Source organism: Canis lupus, chromosome 24, assembly GCF_011100685.1.
Source record: "Canis lupus familiaris isolate Mischka breed German Shepherd chromosome 24, alternate assembly UU_Cfam_GSD_1.0, whole genome shotgun sequence".
Classification (NCBI taxonomy): Eukaryota; Metazoa; Chordata; class Mammalia; order Carnivora; family Canidae; genus Canis; species Canis lupus.
Window position 1 is genome coordinate 48,269,330 of NC_049245.1, and position 21,006 is coordinate 48,290,335.

At 67.6% G+C, this 21,006-nt stretch overlaps 3 protein-coding genes across 13 annotated transcripts in view; 1 reads left to right on the plus strand and 2 right to left on the minus strand.

The window, feature by feature from the left end:
* Positions 1-2,628: 2,628 nt before the first annotated feature.
* ZNF512B (zinc finger protein 512B) lies at positions 2,629-13,444 on the minus strand. 6 transcript variants are annotated; one of them, XM_038572935.1, is made up of 18 exons: positions 13,378-13,444; positions 9,934-10,059; positions 9,496-9,638; positions 9,001-9,129; positions 8,222-8,916; positions 7,913-8,139; positions 7,722-7,793; positions 7,483-7,629; positions 7,194-7,318; positions 7,030-7,122; positions 6,734-6,832; positions 6,478-6,648; positions 6,049-6,243; positions 5,694-5,795; positions 5,323-5,385; positions 4,720-4,818; positions 4,145-4,392; positions 2,629-3,738 (listed from the first exon to the last, which is right to left on the minus strand). In XM_038572935.1, the coding sequence occupies exons 2-18, from the start codon at positions 10,055-10,057 to the stop codon at positions 3,681-3,683; spliced, it is 2,790 nt and encodes a 929-aa protein (XP_038428863.1). In that variant the 5' UTR covers positions 10,058-10,059; positions 13,378-13,444; the 3' UTR covers positions 2,629-3,680. The 6 variants fall into 6 exon arrangements, with proteins under 6 accessions (XP_038428863.1, XP_038428864.1, XP_038428866.1 ...); XM_038572936.1 differs by having other exon boundaries at positions 4,125-4,392; positions 13,378-13,441; XM_038572938.1 differs by lacking the exon at positions 13,378-13,444 and adding an exon at positions 11,580-11,629.
* On the minus strand, positions 13,378-18,565 carry SAMD10 (sterile alpha motif domain containing 10). 4 transcript variants are annotated; one of them, XR_005378126.1, is made up of 5 exons: positions 15,966-17,598; positions 15,719-15,890; positions 15,256-15,356; positions 14,879-15,035; positions 13,378-13,454 (listed from the first exon to the last, which is right to left on the minus strand). XR_005378126.1 is itself a non-coding variant. In XM_038572946.1 (5 exons), the coding sequence occupies exons 1-5, from the start codon at positions 18,495-18,497 to the stop codon at positions 15,013-15,015; spliced, it is 609 nt and encodes a 202-aa protein (XP_038428874.1). In that variant the 5' UTR covers positions 18,498-18,565; the 3' UTR covers positions 13,632-15,012. The 4 variants fall into 4 exon arrangements, 3 of the variants coding, with proteins under 3 accessions (XP_038428874.1, XP_038428873.1, XP_038428872.1); XM_038572946.1 differs by lacking the exon at positions 13,378-13,454 and adding an exon at positions 18,407-18,565 and having other exon boundaries at positions 13,632-15,035; positions 15,216-15,356; positions 15,966-16,147; XM_038572945.1 differs by lacking the exon at positions 13,378-13,454 and having other exon boundaries at positions 13,632-15,035; positions 15,966-17,596.
* The window catches only part of PRPF6 (pre-mRNA processing factor 6), a 44,427-nt gene continuing 40,105 nt past the window's right edge, over positions 16,685-21,006 (plus strand). Inside the window, exons 1-2 of one of the 3 annotated variants that reach the window (XM_038572941.1) lie at positions 16,685-16,710; positions 17,322-17,390. In XM_038572941.1, coding sequence (XP_038428869.1) covers positions 16,700-16,710; positions 17,322-17,390 — 80 coding nt within the window. In that variant the 5' untranslated portion in view covers positions 16,685-16,699. Of the gene's footprint in view, positions 16,711-17,321; positions 17,391-20,166; positions 20,345-21,006 lie in introns of those variants that run through there. The other 2 variants (XM_038572943.1, XM_038572942.1) reach the window with 2 other exon arrangements.

The following is a 21,006-nucleotide window of genomic DNA, read 5'->3' on the forward strand; positions in this document are numbered from 1 at the left end:
CTTCCCAGCCTCCTGGTTCCTGCTGCTCCGGGCCCAGCCCGCCTCCTCCCTGTTCCCAAAGCTGCAGAGCCCGCCCGCCTGGGCCGCATCCGGAGGCTGCCCGGGGGCACCGCTAGCGCCCGTGCTCCCTCAAGGAGCCCCCGGTCCCCGTGCTCGCGGGCGGGCCCTCGAGGAGCACCGGGAGGCGACGGAAGGGGCGCAAACCGCTGGGCCGGGCCGCCCGGAGGGGAAGCAGCGGGCAGCGCGGCCGGGGGGCCTGGAGGCTCTGGGCCGGGGCGCACGGAGGCAGCGCTCGGGTCCCCGCCCGGGTGGAGCCCTCCGGCCTCGCTGAGGCGCCCCGGCGTGACCTGGGCGTGACCTGGGCGTGACCTGCGGCTCCCGGGGCGCTCGGGGTGCTGCGCGGGCAGGTGCGACCGTGCGGCCCCGCGCCCCCGAGACCCCGCGCGCGGCATTCCCGCCCCGAGGAGCCAGACCCGAGGGCGCGGGGAGGGGGGCCCGGCCCCCGCCCCGGCTCCCGCCCCGGCCCCCGCCCCGGCGCCCGCTGGGCCTCCCGGAGCCTCGGGGGGCGGCGCGACGGGGGCCGAGCCCGGGGTCCCGCCGCCGAGCCCGGGGCAGAGCGACTCGGCTCCCGGGAACCCGCCCCCCCGGGACGCGAGGGCGCGTGCGCAGCCCCAGCCCCGTGCTCGCCGCGCCTACCAGTCCTCGCGCGCGGGCTCGCTCCTGTCCGCCGGCCGGTCGGGCCCGTCTCCGGCGGCGGGCGGCGGCGGCGGCGGCGGCGGCGGCGGCGGCGAGCGGGGCGCGTCCGCGGAGGCTGGGGGCGCCGCCATGGAGCTCGGAGGCCTGGGCGCGGGGCGCGGGCCGCGGGCCGCGGAGCTGCGGGCGGCCGCACGGGGCCCCGGGAGCCGTAGTTCCGGGCTCGGCGCCGCGCACGGCCGGCGCGCGCCCGCGAACTACAAGTCCCAGGAGGCCGTGCGGCCGCGCATGCCGGGACTCGTAGTCCGGCCTCCCACCCGCGCTCGCCCACAAACGCAGCCGCACAAGCCCCTGGAAAAGAATCAATAAACATTTATTCGATACAGTCATATTGAATACATACAGCTGATGGCCCGCCCCGCGCCGCCGGGGGCCGGGGCCGGGGACGAGGACCGGGGACAGATGGTCACGCGGCGGGCAGGGCCCGAGCTCACCGTCAAACATCTTGCAAATAAACACTTTGTAGATAGAATATATATGTATATATACGGGTACAGGTGATAGCTGGAACCTCTCTTTCAAAATGCACTTATGTACGGAGAACTGGCGTTAGAGACCCGAAGCGCGGCTGCGAGGCTGCCAGGCCCGAGGTGCTGGCCGCCCCCGCCCGACCCCGGCGACCCGGCGACCCCAGGGGCCGCAGGGCTGCGGCTGCAGGAGGACACACCCTCATCTGCCTTTGCACAAGCAAATAAAGTGCATCCCGTGTTCGTGTGAAGCGGCGGCCCTCTCCTCTCTCGGGCGAGGTGGGGCGGGCGGGCTGGGCCAGAGGTAGATCTTCAGAGAGGGCCCTGGCCCCGCGCCGGCTCGGGTCTGGGGCGCCCACCTGGCCCGGGTCTGCCCCTGCAGTCCCCTCCCGTTCCAAGGTGTCAGCCAAGGCCAGGGGGCCGCCCCGCCAAATTCCCACCAAGTGGCAGGTGGGCAGGCCCCGCTGAGGCCCCCAGGGCGCTGCCCCTTGGAGCCGGGCTCACCAGGGCAGGGAAGCGGGAAGGAAGGGAGAGGGGTCCGACCCAACAGCCACGTTTGGCAGCAGCTCCCCACATCCACTTTAAAGACAAAGAAGGGGGTTAAAGTGCTAAACATCAAGTTATCCAGGACCCCACCTCTTCCCACACATCTAGGCGGGGTTCCCAAACCAGGGACCATCTGCGGACTTCAGGGGGCGACCTGGAAACTCACCCCCCAGCAAAAATCCAGCCCCCCACTCCCCAAGGGCCAAGTACCTGAGAGGCCGGGGCGGGCGGCCGTCCCCAGCAGAGGTGTTGAGGTCCAACCTCCTCCAGCCATTGGTGACAAGGACAAAATGCACCCAGGGCTCCTGCCAGCACCTGCATCCCCTCCCTGCCCCTGCAGCGGCTGCCTGACTGCACCTCTGCCTCCACCAGCTGTATACCAAACGACACCCAGAACACGGAAAAGAAAATCCTTCTGCCCACGCAGTCCGAAGCCCTGCCCCCACTGCCCTCCCTTGACCTGTGACACTGGATCACCCCCTTCTGCCCATGCCTCCACCCACCCTTCCACCAAATCCAGGTGTGTGTGACTGGGGTCGGCCATGTCTCTGGCACCCTCTCCCCACACATGAGGCCAGGGTTGCCCAACTCAGAGCCTTTTGGCCGAAGGAAGAAGCTGGAGACACACAGCGTGACGAGTCCCAAGGCCCCCCTGGGCGCTGTCTCCCTACTGCAGGACCAGGAGAGCCGACCCGACGTGGAGCCCCTCCTCTCCTGGGACTAGATGAGGACGGGCGCTGGGGGGCGGGAGGGGGGAGGGCAGAGAGGTGCCCAGTCAGCACTGCCTCCCTGAGCAGGGGAGGGACACCCCTTCAGCCCCCAGATCCACCGTCGGCACCAGGAAACCCTTAGCACCAAAATGTCAGATTGTTGTGTTTTTGTATAAAAAACAGAATAAAAAAAAGGTTGTTACTTGTCACAGCAACAAGACTGGCATCCACTACACCCAGGAGACACACGCACACGGGCAAATATCAAAATTCACATCGTCCAGGATCGGCAAGGCCGAGCCCTCAGCCCCCCACCCCCCAGTGGGAACCAGCCTCTGTCCAAACCCAGTGGCTCTGAGCATCGTCGTCCTCCCCACATTGCCAAAGTCGGAAGGCGGGGCCCCGGGAGGCGACCAGAGGCAGTGCGGCCACCTCCCCTGGGTGCCCTGAACTCCAGCCCGAACCCTGGTCAACCTGCAGACCCAGCCATCCCCTTCGGGGCCCAACACAGAGCTGCCACCAACACAATGTGACCTCGGCCAGGCCCCCTCTCTGGCCTTCAGCTCTCAGATCAGAAGACCACACAACCAGAAACAAAAGGGCAGGTAAAACGGGGGAGGGGGCTCCCACGGGAGCTCAGCCACAAGCCAACCCAGCCCAGCACACGGAAGGCTGATTCCCACAGGGTTACTCCTCGGAGCTGGGCCCCAGGTCCACACCCCACATGCCTGTGGGCCCCAGGTGGACCCCGGAGCCTAGACTGGCCCATCCCCAACCCACTGGGCTGCCCCGACCCAGACCCGTGGTGGCAACAAAGCCAGAGACTGGGGGCAAAGCTGTGTTCCACATGGCCCCCGGCCCCCCTCCTGCAGCCCTGCAGGTGAGGGCAGGACCCTCCCCCTGTCCCAGGCAGGGAGCACCCACGGGCGTGGGATGGCGGAGTGCCCTGCTAACAGGGCCACCCCCACCCAGCATGGTGCCCAGGGGCCAGCGGGCGGGAGCCCAAGCGCAGCAGGGGTTGCACAGGTAGGGGGAGGGCCTGGAGAGGTAGAGAACAGAAGCAGAGGAACCGGAGGCGGAAGGACGAGGGAGGCCACGGTGGGGCAGGCCGTCAGGTCAGCACGGCAGCAGTCAGCCTCGGGGCCTGTCCTGGGAGGTAGCTGGGGGTGCTGGGGTCCAGTGTCGGGTGGAGAGGTGAGGCTGCTCAGGTGCCCTCATCAGCCCAGAACCGCGGGTCACCAAGGACCCCCCAAGCCTTGGGCCTGAGAAAGCAGACGGGGCACGGAGCTCACACGGTGAAGGCCACCTGCCCGCCCTGCGCTGCCCTGCGGCACCGAGGCCTGGGCTGCAGACCCTCCTCCTGCCCGTCCAGGGCCCCAGACCCTGCCGAGCCCGTGAGCGCCCCTCCACGCTATTGCACTTCTGTGGCTGCCACGGGCCCTCCCCTAAGGGACCCCGCCACGTGTGCCCTACACAGCCTGCACGGGGGAAGGGCCATCCTCGGGAAAGAGAGAGGGGCTGGCTGCCTCCACCGGGCAGGTGAACAGGTGGGTGTGGGGTGGAGACCCAGAGGGCAGGAGGTCCTGGAGCCAGCTACCCCCCTCAGCAGTGGACCTGGCGTCCAGCGTGGGGACCGGGCCCCACCCACCTGCCAGCCACCACGCTCACTTCTCAGGAGCCTTGCTGGCTCCCGCCTTCCGGCCAGTGGAGCCCCGCGCCCCCTTGTCTCTGCCTCCTGGGGGCCAGTCATCCCGACGGGGGGGCATCTTGGGTGCAGGCTCCTCAGGGGTCCGCTCCTTGGGCTTTCGGCCTCGCTTCTTCCCACCCGCCAGGCTCTTCTTCTCCTCCTTCTTGGGTGCCAGCGAGTCCTGGCTCCTATGTTTGGGAAGTGGGTCTGCAGAAGTTCGAAACCAGTTCTGGAAAGGAAAGAAACCACAATGAAGACCCGGGGACAGGAGAGTGCTGAGTCCTGGGGCCAGACAGATGGCTCAGGCGGCTGAGCGACAGGGCACCCACGTGAAGCGTGCCGCCCGGGCAGGGCACGGGGGTAGGGCACCCAGGCTTCTCTGCTCCTCCAGGGAAGCCAGCAGCCGCTCTCAAGGGAAACCACCAGCTCTCCTAACCTTGGCTGCTCCCTCAAAGGCCACACAAGTGACTACTCCGCCACTCCCACCCTGGCCCATTCCCCGCTGTGGGGTCAGCCCATCTGCCCCAGGCCCAGCAAGGCCCCCAGCCCATCCCACCTCCGCATGGGTCTTGAGGATGTGATATTTGACGCCACTCTCAGAGCTGAACTCCTTCGGGCACAGCAGACAGCAATACTTCCCCACCAGGTGGTCTCCCTGCAAAGCATGGGCCAGGCCGGCCACCAGACATTGGACCCCACCCCCAATCCTTGCAGGACCAGAAGCATCAGACCCAACCAGGGCACCTGCCCCTCCTCCTGCACCTGTGTAGCTATAGGGTCGGGGAAGCCACAGCTCATGGGGATGGGCTTCAAGGACCCACACAGCTTCTCTGTGGCAGGACCTCTGAGTTGCCACCATTAAGGAAAGGTGACGGATAAGGAGAGAATGAGAAGAGGCAAGTGCTCCAGGGCACAGCCCCTCACCCCAAGCCCAAGTTAGTGCTCACACCCACATGGACAAGGAGCCCCTGTGGACGGAACAACTTTGAGCGGGAGTGTCCTGGGCAGGGCTGGCCACCAGGCGCTGGGCGGTCCCTGGGCTCATGGAGGAGGCTGCCCCACGGGGGTAGGGTCACACATCCAATGTGTGGGGACCTCTAGGGGTTGGCTAGGAGTGCCGAGCACCCAACCCACCACGGGAACGGGCCAGGGCACTGACCTTGCTGCAGCTGGCGAGATGAGCCTTAAGGCCGGACACACTGGAGTAGATGGCTTCACAGCACTGGGGACAGGAGGCAGCCATGGGAGAGCGCCTCCCAGGAGATGCCCCCGCACGAATGCACACGCACCCCTCACCCGGGGGGATGTGGGGCTTCTCTGGGCTAAGTGCAGGGCTCGGCCCCAGGAAGCCTGAGCTGTGGGCAGGCTGGACCTCTAGGGCTAAGGTCATGGGGTTCCATCTAAGGGCCCTGCAGGTCACAGGTGAGCTGGTCACTTGGAAGCCTCCTCCTACCCAGGGTCACACCTGGGCTCTCTGTCCTTGAATCCCAGTGCCCTCACACCGCCCCACCAGCCCACCCCAAAACTCACATCATTGGGGCAGTTGACATGGCCTTTCTCCTTGACTTCATTCTTCCATGCTTCCAGAAGCTGGGGGTTGAGCGTGGGGAGGCCTGGCCGAGTGTAGTTGAGCTACAAGAACAGACGCACACCAGCGTGAGCCCCGTGGGCCTATGTAACGGGGGCCCCGAGCGCCAGGTCAGAGCTGAGGCCGGATAGCCCCAGCGGCTCTGAGCACCTCGGCTGTGCCCTCCGCAAATGGGGATTTGGACCTGGAAGGTCAGCCAACGGCCCAGGTCACAGGGGCAGGGCCATCACAGGGGAGACCCTGAGCTAAACCACGTCCTGCTCAGACACGGGAGTCGGGGACCCGGCGGCAGCTCACCCGGGCAGTCTCGGGTACCAGGTCATCCTTCACCCGCCGCTTAGTCCAGTCTCGAGCCAGTTCATCCTCTGCAATCTCCTGAAGGTGGAACACGGCCACCTGGGCCGACGTGCGGCGGATGCGGCCACTGGGAGTCCGCTCAACCCCCAGCAGGTCCTCCGTTTCGGGGGGCTTGTCTTCAGGCTCCTCGGGTGGCTGCAGAGCAGAGGGGCCAGGGTGAGCAGCAGGGGCCACGGGGCATGGAGCGCAGGCGCACAGGCACAAGGGCATGGGCCGCGAGGCGCAAACACAGAGGCCCCGGGGTCCAAGGCTCCCGAGTCCCCACGCCTGTGGCCCCCAGGAAAGAAGGGAGAGTGCGCACGGCAGGTGGCACGAGACACACAGGCTTGGGCCCAAGGGACAGGAGGACCCAGGCCCCGGGCTGCTCACCGGGGCCGTGTGCTCCGAGCGCATGTGGTAGTCGTGTCCGGCCTTGGAGCGGTAAGTCTTTCCGCAGTGGGTGCAGGGGAAGGAGGGGCTGTCCACCTCACAGGGAGGCTTCCCACAGCGTCGCTGGTGGTACTGGTAGCCCATGAGGCTGGAGAAGGCGGCCCCGCAGCCCTGGGGTCGGGCTTGGGTGAGTGGCCAGCCGGGGGGCTGCTGCGGCTCATCCCACGCGAGCCCCGCCCCCGGCCGTCCCACTGACCTCCTGGGGGCAGCGCAGCCTCCCCATCTGCTTCAGCACCTTGCGCAGCCGCTCCCGCTCCTCCTGTTCACTCCCCTCCGAGGCCTCAGCGTCAGAGGGCTGGGGGGCAGGCCCAGCCTTAGTATCCCCACCACCACAGGGCCCCGGCCCCTGCCCCGGGGTCAGGGCCTGAGATGTCCAAGGTCACCACGGAAGCCAGCGAGCTCTGCTGCCACGTGGCGATGAAAGGTCAGTGGTCAGGGGAGGGAGGGTGGGGGGACGGACTAGGAGGCAGGGGTCGGTGGGTCTGGGTGTACCTTGGCGCTGTGTTCAGCCATGGTGTGGTAGTTGAGTCCCGCCTTGGATTTGAACTGTTTCCGACAGTGCTGGCACTTGAGAGCGTCCTGCAGCTGCACACGCGTCCCTGCCGTGAGACGCTGACCCTGGGCACCCCCCGCCTGGGACCCCGGGGCAGCCTTACCTTCTGACAAACCTCCATGTGCTTCTTGAGCCCCACGAGGGTCTTTCGGGTGACCACGTTGCAGGTGGGGCAGACGGCCTCCCCCCGTTCGTGGATGGCCCGCTGCCACTGCTCCTCGGGGCCACCTGTGGGGCAGGGCCAGGGCCTCAGGGGCTGGTGGGGGCTCCCGGACGCCCTGGATGCCAAGCACAGGACCCACGGTCCACGCTCAGCCCCCAGTCCCTGTGGTCCAGGATCCGCCCCAGAGCTGACGTCTGTCCTGGGCCCCGCCTCGCGGCCGGCCCCCCACCTGGAGCTGTGTGGGCCGCGGGGGCCGGTGCTTCCTTGCTGACAGTGCTGGCGGGAGCCAGCACCTTCTTCCGCACGTCCTCGGGGCCCGGCCCCTCCGGCTTTTTGGCACGGTGCATGCGGGATTTGTCCTCTGCCTTGGCCAGGCCTGCGAGCACACAGGACAGGGCGGCTGTGAGCCAGGGCTGTGGGCACACCTGTGCACGCACGCGGCCCGACACCCAGGGACTAGGGCCCTACCTTTGAGTCCGAAGGTCCCTGAGATGGACGGCTGCTCCCCTGTAAACTTCTTGGGTGTTTTCTGTTTCCTTCCTGACTCGGGGGAGAGAAAACAGGGGCCGAAATTGAGATTCTGGTCAAATAACCATCGGGAGGCCGGCACCAGGCCTCCCCACCCCGGCCCCTGCCCCCCCCCCCCGCTCTCCTCTTACTGTGCTTTATACGCTCTGCTCCCTCGTCAGGTGGGGACACGGGGCCCGTGGCCCTCAGGCCCTCCTTGCTCCCCAAGGGCCTGCTGCCCAGGGAGAGGGGGCTGCCGCCGGGGTCTGCGCTCAGCTGGAAGGCCGAGCTGTGGCCCGTGGTGGAGGAGCCGTACTCCCCGTTCTCCGGCCTCGCCTGCTTTGGCAGGATGGGGCACGTGTCCAGGCTGTCCGCTGCCCTGCGGGGAACAGGCAGGTGAGGGGCGGGAGGGCCCCCTTTGGGCCCTGTTGCCACCTCCAACCCCGAGGGACACCCCATACCTTTTCTTACCGCTGCTCCTCCCTGTGGTACGAGGAGTTTTGTTCTCAGACTTGGTCAGCAGCACCATTTTGCAAGGTGGTGTGTGTCTGCTGATGGCAATGGGCCTGCTGACCGTCACCGGCTTACTGACCACAATGGGCCTGCTGACCGTCACCGGCTTTGTGACTGGGACGGCTTTCGTAACTGTCACAAGCTTTGTCATCGGCACCGGTTTGTTGACGGTCACCGGTTTGGTAACCGACACAGACTTGGTGACTGGCACTGGCTTATTGAGAGTCACTGGCTTGGTGACCGGCACAGGTTTGGTGACCGGCACAGACTTGGTGACTGGTATGGGCTTGGTGACCGGCACAGGCCTGCTCACCGTGACCGCCTTGGTGACTGGCACAGGCCTGCTGACCGGCACTGGCTTGGTGACCGGCACAGGCCTGCTGACTGTCACTGGCTTGCTGATGCCGATGGGTTTGCTGACACCCACAGGTTTGCCAATAGTGACAGGTTTGCTCACTCCGATGGGCTTGCTGACCCCAACGGGGCGGCTGATGGTGACCGGCCGGCTGACCGGCCCAGGCTTGGGGGCAGGCACGGGTCGGTCCATGTGGTTCCAAATGCGGTGCTTCTCCAGCTGGGTCTTGGAGGTGAAAGCGGCCTCACAGAAGGGGCAGGGAAAGGTCAGCCTTTCTGGGATAGCGCCCTGAGGGGACACGGTGGGCGTGAGGAAGGCAGGTGGGGCGGGATGGGCCCCAGACCTCCTCCTCCCTGCCCCACGGCCCCTTACCCCTTGGCACCGCTGGTAATGGTACTTGAGCCCGTAGATACTGGGGAATTCCAACCAGCACCCTGAGTTTGGACACTTTACCCTTGAGTGTGCCTTGAATTCATCTTTCCACTGGTTCATCAGGGAGAGCTGGGCATGAAAAAGGTGACACTGCTGACCCCTGGCCAGCTGGGCCTCTGCCAAGCCCAGCCCCAGACTCAGCACCCTCCCCAGGCCTGCAGGGCAGGCAGGCTTGCAGAAGCCCTTCCACTTCAGGACTGCAGCAGGATGCAGGCCACCTCAGGCGGCGACGGCATCCTAGACCTGCTCGAGAAGCCCCACAAACGCGGTGCACCAGGTCCCAGGCCACACCAGGAAGCCTTAGAGCATGGAGCGACCCCGTGACGCAGGCTGAGAGAGCTTGGTGCTGGCTGCGCGGCAAGCCAGCAAAGACAGGGCAAGGTCTTCACAGGCAGACCCCAGCAGGAGTCCCACCCCAGCCTTCGGGGAGCTCACAGGAATGTCTCGCAGGGCCTGGTTCTCAGCTTTCGGACGCCCCTTCTTCTTCCCTTCCGTCCTGTCACTGGCTGGACTTCCGGGATCAAAGCAGAGTGCGGCCTGGCTGGGCACCGTCGGCCCACCCCGGACCACTGGCATCCCTGCAACAGATGGTACGCCAAGATGCGGACGCTGTGCTTCCCACAGTCTTGCCTGCCTCCTGGGGGGCTGGTCAGGACTGGAGTGAGCCCTGCTTCCCTCAGAGTGAAGCGTGGGGAGTGGGAGACTGCGGTTGGCACAGGGTAAGAATCCGGGCTGCCAGGCTGCCCCCACCCTGGAACGGCTCTCAAGAGCCCAGGTGGCCCAGCTGGGTACCGAGGGTCTGGCCCACGGGGGAGGCGGGAGGAGTGGCTGCCTGTGGCCACCTGGAGTTGACCTTGGCCTGACCCCTCTTACCCAACTTTGGTGGGTCGTGCAGCACAGGAAGTCGGACCTCATTCCGGCCGCCATCCTTCCCAGGTCCACTCTTGGTAGACCCCGGGAGCCGGCGGCCTCCTCCAACGCAAAAGGGATCAGTCATCTCTGCAAAGCAAACAGACAGACCCGTGAGGCCTACCAGGCCTGGCTCAGGACTTGAAATGGGCTGGGCCCGAGCCCCGTCCCCAGACAGGCCCCTCTCAGGCTCAGGACAGGAAAGCCTGCCTGCCTCTGTATTTAGCCACATGGGAAAGGCGGCGATGGAGACTTCTGGTTTAGGGGTTTAGGGGAGGGACTGACCAGCTGAGGTCCCCTTGGATTATCCAGAAGATACAATCATCTCGGAAGCACCTCACCCTGTCCTGAAACCCTCACCGGCTCCTACAGACTTCCTCTGTCCGCACACAACAGTCCCAGAGAGCGCCAAGAATCACACCTGCTACTGGGCTAGCACGGCCCCCAGAGAGGTGGAGCGCTCGGGAGGAAAGAGGTCAACAGCATGCGTCCCAAGGGCCGATGATGACACCGGCACGGCTGCTGGCTCACAGGCTGTGCTGGCCCAGCACCTTGGGACACCTTTCTCCACAGCCCCACCCAGGCCAAAGGCAATGCCACCCCACCGGGGTGGGTACCCCGGATCCTTCTCTTCGGAACACAGGTGGAAGATGGTCGAGGTGGGCAGATCCGGGATGGAGGGCCCTAGAGCCTCTGGCCGTGAGCCACCCCGGGTGACCCTCTTCTCAGCCCCGTCTCCGCAGGAGGCCCCCAGCCGCCCTCCGCCAGGCTCACCCACCGCCTCCCCACCTGCACCCTGCAAAGCCTCTGTGCCCCCACCTACAGGCCCACCAGTACCTCCTCCAGAGACCACCCGCCACCGAGGCTGGGCCTGCACGGACCTGCTGCTGGGGCCCGCACCCTGGGGGCTGGGGAGAGGGACTGGACACTCAGCCCCGCTGGATCCTTCCACAGGGACGCCCAGGGCCGCGGGGGGCGCGTGGGGGCAGCTGGGCCGGCAGGTGGCCCCTCCTCTGGCGGGGGCGACCGCGGGGGCCCAGGGGCCGAGTCGGGGCGCGCGAGGTCACTGCCCCTTGCCAAGGGGGTGCCCGGTCCGGAGCCCGGGAAGGTGCGCGTCTGCGGGGCCTCAGCCAACTTCTCTCAACTCCGGGAGGAGCCCCCCGCCCCCGCCCGCGCCCCCGCCCCCGGCCTCGGCCCGGGACCCACTTTCCAACGTCGCTGCGGCCGGCGGCGGGTGGGGGCCCGGCAGGCACCCGCAGGCTCAGGCCCCGCGGCCGCGGCGGACGGGGCGCCCGGCGGGGTCGCAGGGGCGGGACGGGGGGGCCGGGCGCGCGCACCCGCAGCCTCGCCACCCACCTGTCACCTGGGCGCGGGCCGGCCGGGCCCCGAGAGGCCGCTCGCCGCCGGGGGGAGGGGGCGAAGGCACTGAACCAAAATGGCGACTTTTTCTGGAGAAGGAGGAGGCGGGCGCGCGGCGCGGGCGGGGCGCGGGGCGCGGGGGGGCGGGGGTCCGGGCGCGGCGGGGCGCGGGGGGCGGGGGGCGGGGGCGGCGCGGCGCGGGGCGGGGCGCGGCGGGCGCGGGCCGGGCCGGGCGGGGCGGGGGCGCTCACCTGCGGGCCCAGCGGGCGGCCGGCGGGGCCGGGGCCGGGCCGGGGCCGGGGCGCGGGGCGCGGGGTCCGGGCGGCGCAGGCTGCGCGCCGCGCTGCGCACATGCGCGCTCCCGCCCCTCCCACCTTTGACAGTTTTACTGTGGGGGGGGAGGGGGCGAACTCTCGCGGTATTCCTGCGGCCGCGCGGCGGGAGCGGGGGGGCTCCCGCGGGGGCTCCCTCGGGCGGCGGGGTAAACTGAGGCACCGCAGGGCCGCCGGGCTGCGGGCGCGGAGACGGCCGGCCTCGGGGAGCCCGGCTCGGGCGGCTGCGCGCGGGGCGGGACCTGGACCCCGGGCCGGTGGCCGCGCTGGGGGCGGGGGGGCCCCCCGGGTGGGGGGGGGCGGGCCACGGGGACCAAGGGACCAAGGGACCGGCCCCCGCCCCCGCGGCCAGGCCCCTGCGCCCGGTCCCGCCCCGCCTGCGAGCGCGCCCCCCTCCCCACGCCGGGGCAGCAAGCTACCAGGACGGGGGGACAGTACCAGGACGGGGGGACAGTACCAGGACGGGGGGACAGTACCAGGACGGGGGGACAGGCGGGGGACGAGGTTCTGGCTGGGAAATGCCTGCAAGGTGCGTCTCCCCCCCCCCCCGCCCCCCGCAACCCCCCACGCCCGCACCTCCCCCTCCCAGGCCTGCCCTGCAGCAGCCTGGGGTAGGGCCCGAAGCCGGGCTGCGGTTGGGGTCTTCCCCTTCTCCAGGGTGGCGCCCAGTGCTCACAGGGAGGGGTGGGAGCCCCCTCGTGGAGGGGTCAGTGGTTAGAAGTTCCCCTGGGAATCAGAGCCACGGAGAGGCCCGAGTGACCCCAGGAGGAAGAGGGAGTGTCCTGTCCTTCCCTTACTGACCGTGCCCATGCGGGGGACAGGACATGCAGGATTTGGGGAGAGGTCAGTGCACGGGATGCACACAAGCCTGTCATGTTTCCCCATGTAAGCCCGCATGTCCACGCGTGTGACACGTCAGTGTCCATTGATGCCTGAGTGGCCATGTGTGCTAGGCCGTGGCCTGCGTGGGCATCTGATGTCAGGGCATGTCTGTATGTCCTGTGCTGGGGGAAAAGATGCCTATCTGTGTGTCAGTATCCGGATGACTAGATGCAAGGTGTGAGTGGGTGGAGAGAAATCTGGATCCTAGTAGGTGTGTCCAGGCTACAACACATCTGCAGTCAGCCCCTGTGTTCCTGTGTGTCTGGCTGCTGTGGGTCCGGACACCAGCATCGCTGTGTCAGTTTACGCCTCTGTATTACCGTGCGTCTGGTTGCTGTGCAGGTGCCTGCGTCAGGGCATTGTCGTGTCCTGTGTGTTTCTTATGTCAGGACATTACCCTGTTGCGGGGGGCCGGGAGCAGGATTAATGCGGGCCCTCCGGGATTGCCACGTCAAATCCCTGGAACCCACGAATGGGATCTTATTTGGAAAAAAGGTCTTTTCAGATCTGCTTAAGGTAAGGGTCTTGAGATGAGAAGATCCTCCTGGATTGTCCCGGTGGGCCTTAAACCCAGGGACAAGTTTCCTTGTAAGAGGAAGATGTGACACAGAAGGTGAGGCGGCCGCCGAGGCTGGGATGGAGTGACGGGCCATGACCCCTGGAGGTCCTGAAAGCTAGGGGAGGTGCCGAAGGGTCCTACCCTGTGCCCTAGGAGGGAGGGGGACCCTGCTGGGTCTGACTGGCGGCCTGCGTCACTGTACCCAGAGCAGCTCCTGTTGTGCTGAGCTCCCCAGCTGTGGTCCTCTGTTAAGGCAGCCCCGGGAAAGTCACGCACCTGTGTCCGTGCATCTGGGTGCAGTCCACAGGGCTGAGCCCAGGATTCCAGCCTCTGCCTCCTGTCCCCACCTGGTCCTGGGGTGAACAGGTGCCCTGTCAAGATGCGACACCACTGCCCCCTAGTGGCCCTGGGGAGGCACCTGAGCTGGGCACCCTGCCCCCTCCTCCCACATCCTGGGCCCCCCCACCCCCCACCCAGGGCTCTTCCCACTCTCAAACACCCAGTTGGCTAGAGCCAAACACACACTTGGGGCACTTGAGAACCAGGTTTATTTCTGGTCTTTTTGTCAGAATATAAAAAAGCGCAAACAAAAAAGACAAGACAAGAGCATGGGGGCATGGGGGGGGAGGAGACAGGAGAGGGAGCAGGTGGGGGCAGTGACAGGAAGGACCCTCCGAACAGACAACGTTGTGATGGCACAAGGTGGGCAGGGACGGGCAGTGTGACCAGACAGGACACGGGGGCTTCCTGTCTGCACCAGCAGGATTAGGCGGGGGGCACCAGGCCAGTTGTCCTGTCCACTCAGGACCTGCAACAACCAACCTCCCATCCAGAGGCTGGCTCAGGGCACAGAGAAGAGGCTGGAGGCTCGGCCTCATCTGTCCCTGAGACTCAGAGATCCTAGAGGAGTAGGAGGCCAGAGGAGCAAGTGGGTGGGGCCGCCAGGACCCCCTCACTGTGCCTCTGCTGGGCAGCCCCAGTCCCAAGCCTTGGGCCCTGTGGCCCACGGGGTCATTGCTCAGGTGCTGGCTGGGTCTCTGGTGGGTGGGTGTGAAGGGCGCAGCCCTCGGGACAGGATTTTCCAGGTAAAGGAGCGGTGAGACTACACAGGCCCCCAACTATGCGTCAGAGGCAGCCTCCAGGAATGTGGGGGGAGCAGGAACGGGACTCCCAGACCCAAGGTGGAGACGTGGCTGAGCCTAATCCTAATCCCCGGGTCCTCATGCTGCCGTTAGGTCTCGGGCCCCTGAGCAATCCCCAGACCTCTCTTGCTTCAGTTCCTGGGAATGGACGGGGGTGTGGTGAGGGTCTCAGAAACAACGCGAGACAGTGCGTGGCGTGGCACGTCAGGTGGGTGCTGATGCCGCGGACTGTGGGGGGGCGGGGGCAGGGCGCTCGTCTAAGGGAGCCTCCACAGTGTATCCCACCTGGGCCAGCAATCCTCTAGGGGCCGGGTGAGGGTGTAGAACTGGACAGATGGGCAGACCCAGACCTCTTGCCGTGGCGGAGGCGGGACGCCCAGAGGAAGCGTGACTCGGCAGGCATGGGGGGCACAGACACGAGTGTGGGTGAGGGGAATATAAATAATAAACAGACTCCCTGGGAGTCTAGGGGGATAACCAGACCTGCTCTGGCTCCAGGTGGCTGCCCCACATGCTGCCAGCAGCACCAGAGGGTGGATCTGGGCTCAGGTCCTGCGAGGAAGGGCCACACCCAAGCAGCCCCCACCTGCTCACAGCCCAGAATGCACAACCAGAGATGGCAATCCTGGTCCCACCTGTCCATCGGGCTGGGCTCGGCCCCTGGAGCCTCTGGCGGGGTCCGAGAGGGGCTGTGTGCCAGCCCTGCATCGTCCTTGCCACGGGCTCTGGTCACAGTGCTGGGGTCTGGGGTTCAAGCTTCAGGCAGCAGCTAGGACGCGTTTCCAAAGGAGGCTATAGGGCGGATGGGGGTGAGGAGGGGTGACTTCTGGCGTCTTCTGCTCTGCCCCAGGCACAAGACGGCCCTGACTAGAGTCCTATGGCTGCCCCCTTGACGTCAGCCCACCCATCCCCACCCTTGGGCTCGTGGCCCAGACTGCCAGCTCTCTGGCACTCCTGGCTCCCCCCACTGACCTTGGCTGAGCAGCTGCAGGCTCCGCCCCTCCTCGCGCACCTGCAGGCGTAGCACCTGCTGCAGCACCTCTTGTCGCTGTGCCTCCTGCGCCAGCCCCATCCGTTGCAGCTTCTCCCCGTTCAGCCGCAGCAGCGCCCGGCCTGGGAGCCAGGGGTTGAGCAGAGAGGGGTTGAGCCAAGGTCAACCTCCAAGGGGCATTAAGAGCCGAGGCAGAGAGAGGGAAACGGGAAGGGGACACAGAGACACTCAAGGACACAGAAGGAGAGGCGGAGACAGCAGGATTTAGAGAGGGAAAGAGAGTGAGAGGCAGAGGGGAGGGCAGAGAAAAGCCATGAGAACGGAGCAACACGCCGGGGAGACTGCGGAGAGAGAGCCCTGGCAGGAGAGGTTGGCCCAAGAGGAAACCGAGGAGAGACAAATGACGGCAAGAGAGACAAAGGCAGGCTGGGGGGGCTCTCCAGGGGATCCTTATGCCCCCCCATGCCACAGCCCCCAAGGGCACCTGTGATGGCGTGCTGGGAGAAGGCCTCCACGTAGACGAGGTAGTTGTGGGGACAGTGCTTCTTGAGCCACTTGCACACGTCCTGCTGACTCCACAGGACCACAGGCCGCGTCAGGCCGCCCAGGGAGGGACTCGTGTGGTACAGGCCATAGTGGTCAGAGTACATCCGGCCCTGCGGGGGAGACGGGTGCCGGGTGCGGTGAGGTGGTGGGAGGGCAGGGGCTGAGGGGGGACGGCGGGTGGGTACCTGGGGGGCCTCTGTGCCAGGCTGCTGCAGGAGCTTGACCGGCCGGCCACCAGCGGCCCTCTGGCTACGGGAGTCGTGCCATGTGAGGCTGGTGCCTGGCGTCCGAGGCAGGTGGCAGGGGATGCTCTCAGCGGACACCGTGTGCTCCAGGAGGGTTCGGCAGAAGCTGAAGTGTGCAGTGGCTGCGGGGCATGGGCGCCTGGTCAGGGCGGTCAGGGCCGGGGCCAGAGGATCGTCTCTCTGCAAACCAACTCCCTGCTCAACCCATCTTCCCTTGAACACGAGGCCCCTTTTCCCAATCGGGGGGCCCCAAGCCCCCAGGGACAGGAAGGAAGTGCGCAAGAACGGTCCTGCGTAGCCCGCCCAGCCCAAAGCTGATGGCCTGGGAGCATCCTTCCTCTTCTGGGCGCACTGGCCGTGCTCTGGGGAGCACGAGGGGTTCCGCATAGGTTCGAGAGACAGTGTGCCCACCGGGGAGCCTAAGGTTCACAGTCTGGTGAGGAGCTACCCTGAGACAGGCCTCGTCTCACCCTCGCTCTAGGCTGACGCACGCTGAGCCAGACCAGGGCACGCTGCGGCCCCTCTGTCCTGGGAGGCCCTGCGTCACGGCGTCCCCGAGAATGCTGCCTGCCATCGCCACTGACGGCACCCCAACTCTGCAGCCATACCTGGCGTTTGAGACGTGGCTCCTGCCGTGCGGTGCTCACCTGCCAACCCCTCGGCGGGAAGCCTGAATGAACTGCAGGCAAGCCACCCCGGGAACCCTGCTCTGCCACCTGTCGCAGGGCCCTTGGCCCAGGACAGCTCCCGTGGGTGGGCATCCAGCGGACATGGGCTGCTCAGCACAGGTGTGCAGGGGCCAGCCATGAGCTCGGGGAGCCACGGGGACACCTGGCGCTTTCTTTCCACAGACTTCATTACACTCCTCAAGTTTTAGTTTCGCTGTCCTTCCTGGGCTCGTTGCTCACATAGGTCACGGGAGGGCAGACACCCTAACAATGGCCTCCTGACCCTTGCACAGGTCTGGGCACACAGCAGGTGCCCAGGAACACTGTGGCTGGCTGGCTGGGTGGATGGAGAAAGGCTCTGTGTGGTGTCCACAGCCAGTAGAGCCCTGGGGAGAGACAGGAAGCTGGGCCCAGGCTCGCCTTCATCTTTACAGCACCTAGGCCCCAACTCGGCAGGCAGAAGCAGGTTCTCGGCCAGGGCCCTCGCCTCCCTGGCTCTCAGCCCTAGAATGAGAGACCCTGCCTTCCATGGACACAACCCAGTGCCCCCAGCTGAGGGCAGGGAGGGGTTGGCTGTGTGCCCAGGAGTTCTCAGCCATGGGGAAAACCCATCACTTCCCCCTTCTAGCCCTTCAGATTCCTCCGATTCAGCACGCCGTCTTCATACTTGCAACTTTTCGGAATTGGATGACCCCAGGTGACTCTAAATTTGAGGTCCAGGATCAAATAGAGGGTGTGCCTGGTGCGGTCCCTGCCTGGATGAGGTTTCTGATATCACGGAAAAAGACTTATTCTAAGCTGGCATCTTTCAGGGCACAGGTTCCAGAGCCACTCGGCCTCGCCTTGCAGGGCCTGGCGGAGTGGGCTGGCCGGGTCAGGGGCAGAGGCAGAGGCAGGGGCAGGGGCAGGAGCAGGGGCAGCGGCAGGTTCAGGGGCAGGAGCAGAGGCAGGAGCAGGGGCAGGGGCAGGGGGCAGGGGGCAGGAGCAGGAGGCAGGGGGCAGGAGCAGGGACAGGGGGCAGGAGCAGGAACAGGGGCAGGAACAGGGGAAGGAGGCAGGGGCAGGAACAGGGGCAGGAGCAGGAGCAGGGGCAGGAACAGGGGCAGGGGCAGGAGCAGAGGCAGAGGCAGGAGCAGAGGCAGGGGCGGGGGCAGGAGCAGAGGCAGGGGCAGGAGCAGAGGCAGGAGCAGGGGGAGGGGAGGAGCAGGGGCAGGAGCAGGAACAAGGGCAGAGGCAGGGGCAGGAACAGGGGCAGGGGCAGGAGCGTGAAGCTCTGGCCGAGGTGGGCGTCGCCGCGGCGCTGCACCTGTCGGGGTCCAGCGGGCCCCGCCCATTTGCTGCCCAGGCTAGGGGAACGATCTGCGTCTTTCTGTCTGTCCGCCCGTCGTTCCGTCCCTCCCTCTTAGCCCCAACGTCAGAATTCCACCATGAAACGGGGCCGGGGGCGTCCAAGCCCAGCTGTGGCCTCGGCTCCTGTCGGCCCCACGGCGGAGCAGGGGAGGGAAGGGCGCGCAAAGGGAAAGGTGACCGCGGGGTGGGCCAGCGGGGGGCAGGAGCCCCAGCCGTAACCTCCTCCAAGCCAAGGGTGCGCTGATGCCCCGGCCCGAGGCCACCCCCCATCAGGACAAAGGCACCAGGGACCCCGATCGGCCAGGATGCGGCCCCCCTCGGCTCAAGCCGCCGCCCGCCCGCGCCGTGGTCAGCCCTGCTCACCGTCCACATCCCGGCGCTCCCCGAAGCCGGCGCGCACAGCCCCGGCGCGGCCTCGCGGGGGGCTCAGCTTGGTCCTCAGCTCCGTGAACATGGGGCCCAGGGATCCGGGCCGCGCACACGCCCCTCGCCGGGCGCCAGGCGGCCGTGTGGCCGGCGGGGAACGCGCGCCGCCTGCCCGCCCCGCCCGCCCCGCCCGCCCCGCGCCCGAGCCGGTCCCCGCGCCCGCCGGGCGAGTCTGCGCGGCGAGGCACCTGCTCCCGAGCCCGAGCCCGGGGCCGGGCGCGCTCGGGAGCTCCGCGGTCTAGCGGCGGCGCGCAGCTCTGCTCTGCAAAGGGAGCCTGCGGGGGTCCGGGCGACCTTGCAACCTGGCGGTGGCTTCCAGGACGAGCGCCTGCACCTCCCGGGGGGCCCACCCCCCGGGGGCCTCTGAGGCGGGGAAAGGAGGAAGCCAAGGTCCCGGCGGGAGGGCGCGGGCCGGAGGCGGACATCCTCCCTGGTCCTGGGATGGTCGGTCCACCGAGGCCCAGGTGGAGGGCCAGACCGACCCCTCCATTTCTCACTCCTTTATCCTCGCCTTCTCCAGAGATCTCTCCCTCAAGGGGCACTTGCTCCCCTAGGAGCCTCCCTTAACCCACCGCAGGGGACTCCAGGAAGACAGCCGGGCAGCACCTGTCCCCTTCCCTACGCAGCCCCAGGATCTGGCCCGGGGCTCAGGGGGTGCCGCTGAAGGCGGTTTCGCGGGGCATGGGGAGGACAGAGCCGCTCCAAGGAGGCCGCTGCAGGGAAGAGGGATGCGTCTGTTCCAGGCCTCCCTGGGAAGTGCTAGGGTGGGCTGGGGGCCGCCGGGGTCAGAAGGCCAGACTTGCTACCCACCAAGTTGAGCCTGCACCGCCAGGGGTCTGGGCGCTCTCCCCAGGCGTATGCGGGTGCCAGAGGACGCCCACGGCACCACGAGCAAAGGCGCACTCGGAGATAGAGTCGTCGTGCATGTCCACCTAAAACATGGGCCCAGGTGATGACTGGTACCCAAGCCCAGCACCACGCCCAAGGAGAGATTTGCATGGAATTCACCCCCGAGCTGTGGCCACGCGGGCCCACACACCGAAGCGATCCGGGCATATCTACTGCATGAACAGCTCTCTGGGGGCTGCACTTCCACCATCAGGGCCAGGGCCAGGGTTCAGCGGGGTGCAGGTGCCACCGGCAGGGTCAGGGTCAGGGTTCAGCGGGGTGCAGGTGCCACTGTCAGGGTCAGGGTCAGGGTCAGGGCCTGGGTCAGGGCTGGGGTCCGGCAGGGTGCAGGTGCCACCGGCAGGGTCAGGGTCAGGGCCGGGGTCCGGGGGTGCGCGGGGCGGTGGAGCCCGCTCAGGACGGTGCCTGCATCGCGGGCCGCCCGGGAGCCTGAGCGCCGAGGCCTGGAGCCCGTCCCCCGGGGCACAGGGGCCAGGACACCTCGGAAGGGAAGCGTCCCCGCCTAGGCCCGGTCCTGGGTCCCCAGGGAGGGCACAGGCCGGTGTCCTCGGAAAAGCGTCGGAAACCAGTAAAGACGCGCCAGGCTCAGGCCGAGGCCCCGCCCCCCCGCCAGGCCCCCGCGCGCATGCGCCTGTCACCTTCTCCCCCGCCGCTGCCGCCCCCGCACGCAGCCGGAAGTCGCTCTTCGGGAACTTCCGCCCGGGGAAGGCGGGGTGGGCGGGGCTTCGGCGGCCCCGGGGCTCTGCTTCCGGGGCGCGGGTGACGCGGAGCCCGCGAGCTCTTCCGGTGCGGCGGCCGGGGTCGTCTAAGGCCTGTCGCCTCCCGCCTCCCGCCTCCCGCCTCCCGCCGCGGCTTCCGCGCCGTCGCTCCCGGGGCCCTGGTCGTCACCGGCGCCATGAACAAGAAGAAGAAGCCGTTCTTGGGCATGCCCGCGCCGCTCGGCTACGTGCCGGGGCTGGGCCGGGGGTGAGGCTGGGGGGCCTCTCGGGGCGGCGGGCGGGCGGGGGCTGGGCCTGGGCCGGGGAGCAGCCGAGCGGCGCGGGCCTTGGGCCGTCCCGGGGCGTCGTCCGCGAGGGTCTGCGAGCGGGTCCGCCTGCCCTGCCCTGCGCCGGGTGCCCCGCGGCATCGCCGTCCCGGCCGGTCGTCGGTTGAGGCCGGTATCGGGCTTCCCTGCGGGGGCGGGGGGGGGGGCACCAGCCTCCGAGCACCTGCAGCGTATCAGGTGCAGAGGGAACAGGTGTCGGAGCCCGGGGCGTGCTCGGCGGAGCGGTGGCACCTGAGCCCCGCTTGGGAGCAGAGCGGGCCCGGGACGCGGGAATGTGGCTGGGGCTAAGGGACAAGCGGGCTTGATGTGTGCTGGGTGGTCAAGAAAAAAGGGCAGGCGTGGAGGAAGATGAGGGAGTCTCGGGGAGTCTGTGCGAGCCGAGTGCAGGTGAGTGGGGTGATGCCGCAGGTCGGGGGGCAGAGCCCGAGGAGCCACCGACCCCACCACGCCCGTGTGGCGGCCCAGGAAGGCTAGAGGCCCGGCGGCCAGCGGGGTCCCAGCTGCCGGGGAAGCTCAGGTTTGGGGAGGAGGGTTTCGGAGGTAGACTGGGTAGAACCTGGTGACTGACGGGGCGGAGAAGGCG